The sequence below is a fragment of the Teleopsis dalmanni genome, chromosome 1 (genome assembly GCF_002237135.1).
Source record: "Teleopsis dalmanni isolate 2A chromosome 1, ASM223713v2, whole genome shotgun sequence".
Classification (NCBI taxonomy): domain Eukaryota; kingdom Metazoa; phylum Arthropoda; class Insecta; order Diptera; family Diopsidae; genus Teleopsis; species Teleopsis dalmanni.
The window spans coordinates 205,509,856-205,514,416 of record NC_051846.1 but is presented as its reverse complement, the minus strand read 5'-3'; the positions used below and the strand labels follow the sequence as shown (position 1 = coordinate 205,514,416).

The following is a 4,561-nucleotide window of genomic DNA, read 5'->3' as shown; positions in this document are numbered from 1 at the left end:
TATCTTTTCTTTCCTAAAGGATAAAAATCAGCAATAAACAAAAATTGAGAAAAATTCATGCAGCTTACACATAAGTAAAGAAATCTGGCATTTTGTACATATAATCGAAGGGCTTCGCCGAACCAAAGGAAGAAGTAGGAAAATAATTTTGGTATAAATCGAAACATTTGGCAAGACAATAAAAATAAAGAATGTAAACATGTGGCATCTTCGGGCAAAATAAAAATGAATTTTCTTAGCTATAGACGTGGTGCACCATTCCATTATTTTTTATAGTAGGCAACATAAGATGAAAAACTTCAATGAGCTGCAATCATTCGGCCGTAAGGCAATCTAAACAATTTTCTGCTTTTATCTGCTTCATTACTAAATACGAGCATTTGAGATATAAATAATCGATATTAAGTAAGTATGTAGTTGCCTATTGCCTTATCTGATATTATACGTTTCCTTTTTGTTTTAATAAAAATAAAGACGTTTAATGCAGTTGTAATAAAATAGTTTATTTCAGTAAATGAAAACAGCACTCGAAAAGGCTTGATACGTTATATTCTGCTGTGGTTGCAGAACGCAATAGATTGATATTAAAGTGATAAGTATATATTTAAAATGTGGTATATTTTCTTACCAATATAAGTGGATATTTAATTGGATCTAATTATGTTGTTTCATAATAATAAAATATTAAATTAAAAATTAATAAAAGTAATATTGTTATTGTTGCAGCTAATATAAAATATATTAAATAAATACTTCATTTTTATATATAAATAATTTGTAATTAATTTTATTTTTTTATATTATTTCACATATTGTTTCTTATTACTTTTCTCACATGCTGCTGTTGATTCTATCACATCAGGTAAGGTGAGATAGGATCCGATTTGGTGTTGTTAACAATAGCCTATACTATTAAAGACTATTTATAGTCTCTTATTTATTCCGTTTATAGTGGATTTTCTTCATTATTCTCTATTTTGAGCACCATTTGGTTTCTTCATGGAAATTTGTGAACAAATGATAGATTATCATTGATAGATATTAGCTTACATTTTTAAATTATATGATCTTCAAGTTATTTAGGCAAAATAGTACCATAGATAATGTTATGAATTCTCCTTCTTTTCCTTCTTCGACCCGTTCTGTGGTAAAGTATAACAAAAAATCTATATAGTATCTTAATATTATTTCTATCAACACATATTCAAGCACTCCACTTTTCTTTATAATTGATATAAGTTTTATTCAAAGTATGTCACATGAATCTACCCTCACTGTAGAATCTTCCTTCTTTCCATCCCGGGTTGATTTATAGCTTATTATCCACACATAGTTTCAAAGACTAATCTATATTAACCTACACCGTAGTGAAAAAAGTTACTGAAAATTACTAAAATATGTGATCAACAGGGCGTACCCGGAAAATCGGTATAGTTATATTATCATAATTGCTATGGAATGACATGATATAAATGAAATAATAATATTCATTTTCAATATTAAAATACTACTTTCATAAATATGTTGAATTTTTATTTGCTTATTTAATACATTTTTAAAAACGCGAATTCTGGAACTTAATATGCAGTGTCGAGCTTTATAAAAAAATAATTATAAAAATGCTGAAAAGGTGTTTTAAAAAGATTTTAACACGCAAAACATTATTAACGCCTTTATAAGCGCATTAAAAAACATTTCACGCAACATATTGTTGAAGCAAAATCTCATATTTAAAGACACAACCAAGCGTAACACCGTAACTACCCAGTAGTAAATGTGGCACAAAATATAATAATGTCCTTAAAATGTATATACATATTTTTTGATATGTACGGGTATCTGTTAATGAATATTATTAATGAATGTGTTGCTCGTTTTACAAAATTGTTATAAATTTTGCAGAGTTTTTTGTATATGAAAGATGTATTAAATAATGAAATACATCATCAATCCAATTGTGCTGCAGACGGTAAAAATATTTAATATATCTGACAAAGCCCGCTTAAACATTCTATGTATTTTGCAGAAACTAATACCAATCAATATCTTGCCAAAAACTAACAAGTTAAAAGCGAAAATACAATGTTTTACGGAATAGCAGTGCTAATGGCGTGAACTGATAGGAGTCCATCACCATCAGTTGCGACACGTTGTTATACTAAATAAGTAAAAAGAAATTTATCTCTATAATAAATTTTAAATAAGAGGAACATTGACTCGGCTATAGACTCCGTTATATACTTAGTGTTGATACGTATTTATAGGGCTTAAAAGGATTTCAAAAATGTAGAGCAATAGCATTTTAAGTGCAAATACGCTATGACACTGTTCATTACTGTATTTCTATCTTAAAGCGACAATTCCAAAATTGGTTACTGGGTAACGTATTCAAGAACACACCGACAAGTGTGCGCGTTATAAGTAGAAATTTTGTATTATGCCAGGATACAGCGAAAAGGATCTACCTTTAAATTTACTTACATTGCCATTTGGAATTTTGCAATTTTCTGACATATTAAGCCGTAAAGGCACAGACGAGGCATGCGTGCAAAAGAGGAGTGCTTGGGCAGTGCATCATTACGTGAACAATATATGCAACTGTGATTTGCCGACACGCATGGAATTATGTAAATTTTTTTTAAGTGTTATTTGTTTTACTAAGTAGTACCGTAAAGAAGACGAAAGACTTGTACTACGATATGTTAATAGAATTTAAGCCAAATTTAAGACAACACAAAATTTAATAGAAAATAAATTTATCATTTATTTAAACACAACAAAAATATCCAAATATGTTTTTTTCATTTTTGGTTTAACAAAATAGTTTCAATTTACAATTTTTTAATAGCTTCACGAATTTGTCCTTCAATACGCTTTACTGCCTCTTTAATGTCCTTATCAGCCGCCTTTTGTTGATCACGACGCATTTTTTTACATTCCTTACGTCGGCGATGACGGTCTTTTCTTTCGCGTTTCGATTCATTATGTTGTCGTCTTAAATTTTCGCAGTCCATCATGGATTTATCAGGCTTTGGTGTTGTTGTTGTAGTGGAGGTAGTTGTTGTAGTGCTTGTGGTGCTTGTAGTTGTTTTATCCTTAGCTGATTTTTCATTATTTTGGTCTTTGGTATCTGGCTTTTTGGTGGTAGTAGTTGTTGTTGTTGTGCTCGTTGTTGTTGTTGTTGATGATGGTTTGTTGTCCATTGGTGGCTCTTTTTCTTCATCAGAATCATCCTCATCAGACTCATCACTATCATCAGATTTTTTATTTGGTTTTGGCGTTGTTGTTGTTGTAGTTGTAGTGCTTTGTTGTGACTTGTCATTTGGATCTGGTGCTGGTGTCGTTGTTGTTGTTGTAGTAGTTGAGGTACGGTCCTTTTTAGCTAAGGGCAAAATAATATAAAATAATTTTTGTTAAATTAATAATTAGTTTTATGTTACCATTAACAGCTACACAACAAACTGCCAATATCAAAAACATCAAAATTTTGAAAGATTTCATTTTACTATTTGTTCTTTGACTAATCTATTAAATTGCCGCCAATCTTTAAGATACAATAAAGATTTTTCTGCTTTAAAGTCACTTATATAGTTTTCGATCTGCTGAACATTTGCTTAGCTTTGCATTGAGTTAATTTTACTTGAAGCCAGGCGGCTGGTGAACTCTCTTTTTCCAAGAAAATCATACATAAATAATTAATGAAACGAGTTTCTATTATAATTCAATAAAAACTATTGACAACAAAAATTCATAATTCATTTTTTACACATATCATTTGTTGTTTTTTTTTTTTTTGATAACAACACCATTTCAGGTTTTAACCAAATTTATTTAATTCGGGCATGAAAGCCAAAAAAATTCATAAAAAATATCTGAATACGCGTACCACAAAACAGTAAAGTAGGGTTTGAATTTATCTTGTAACACTTAATATTATGAATAATATGTGTATAAATAAAAAGATATCAGAATAATATATATAAAAAAATATATTTTTTTGTTGAATTAAAATTTAAAAATATAAAAATATTACCGAAAAAACAGTTCGTATTTTTTGCATACACTATCGTAATTAACTCAATAAATGTCTAGCAATGATTGCCATTTTTCATACAAAATTCATACAGAATATATGCTAAAATGTGGATATGACGTTCGATAATTGTAAATATAAATAATAACAAATAATAGCACACAATAATAAATAAAACATTTAGTTTATCTTAAGGGTTAGCTATGGGATGTGACCCTATTATTATCATAGTATCTATAAATCTGTTAATAATATCAAAAGATAAGCTTCCTAATTGTAGATTATTTTACAAATTATTTTAATAAATTTTAATATTGTTATTTTTGTAATTAATTATGGAGTTATTTAAAGTACAGTAATCTCCCAAAAACAAAGATATGTTTCGAGAAGTGGTAAAGAAAAAAATATATATGTAAAAAGTTACGTTTTTAACTGATTCAGTAGTTTTAAAAATTAATAATTTTTTATTTTAATTAATATTTTAAATAATAACATATATTTAAAAAAACACCAATTTGAAAAATGATA

At 28.1% G+C, this 4,561-nt stretch overlaps 1 protein-coding gene across 1 annotated transcript; it reads right to left on the bottom strand.

Moving 5' to 3' along the window:
- Positions 1 to 2,831: 2,831 nt before the first annotated feature.
- Positions 2,832 to 3,501, bottom strand: LOC119667121 (general transcriptional corepressor trfA-like). The gene is made up of 3 exons (XM_038076409.1): positions 3,441 to 3,501; positions 3,316 to 3,382; positions 2,832 to 3,249 (listed from the first exon to the last, which is right to left on the bottom strand). Exons 1-3 carry the CDS (start codon positions 3,499 to 3,501, stop codon positions 2,832 to 2,834), a joined length of 546 nt encoding a protein of 181 aa, XP_037932337.1.
- Between the last annotated feature and the right edge of the window lie 1,060 nt (positions 3,502 to 4,561).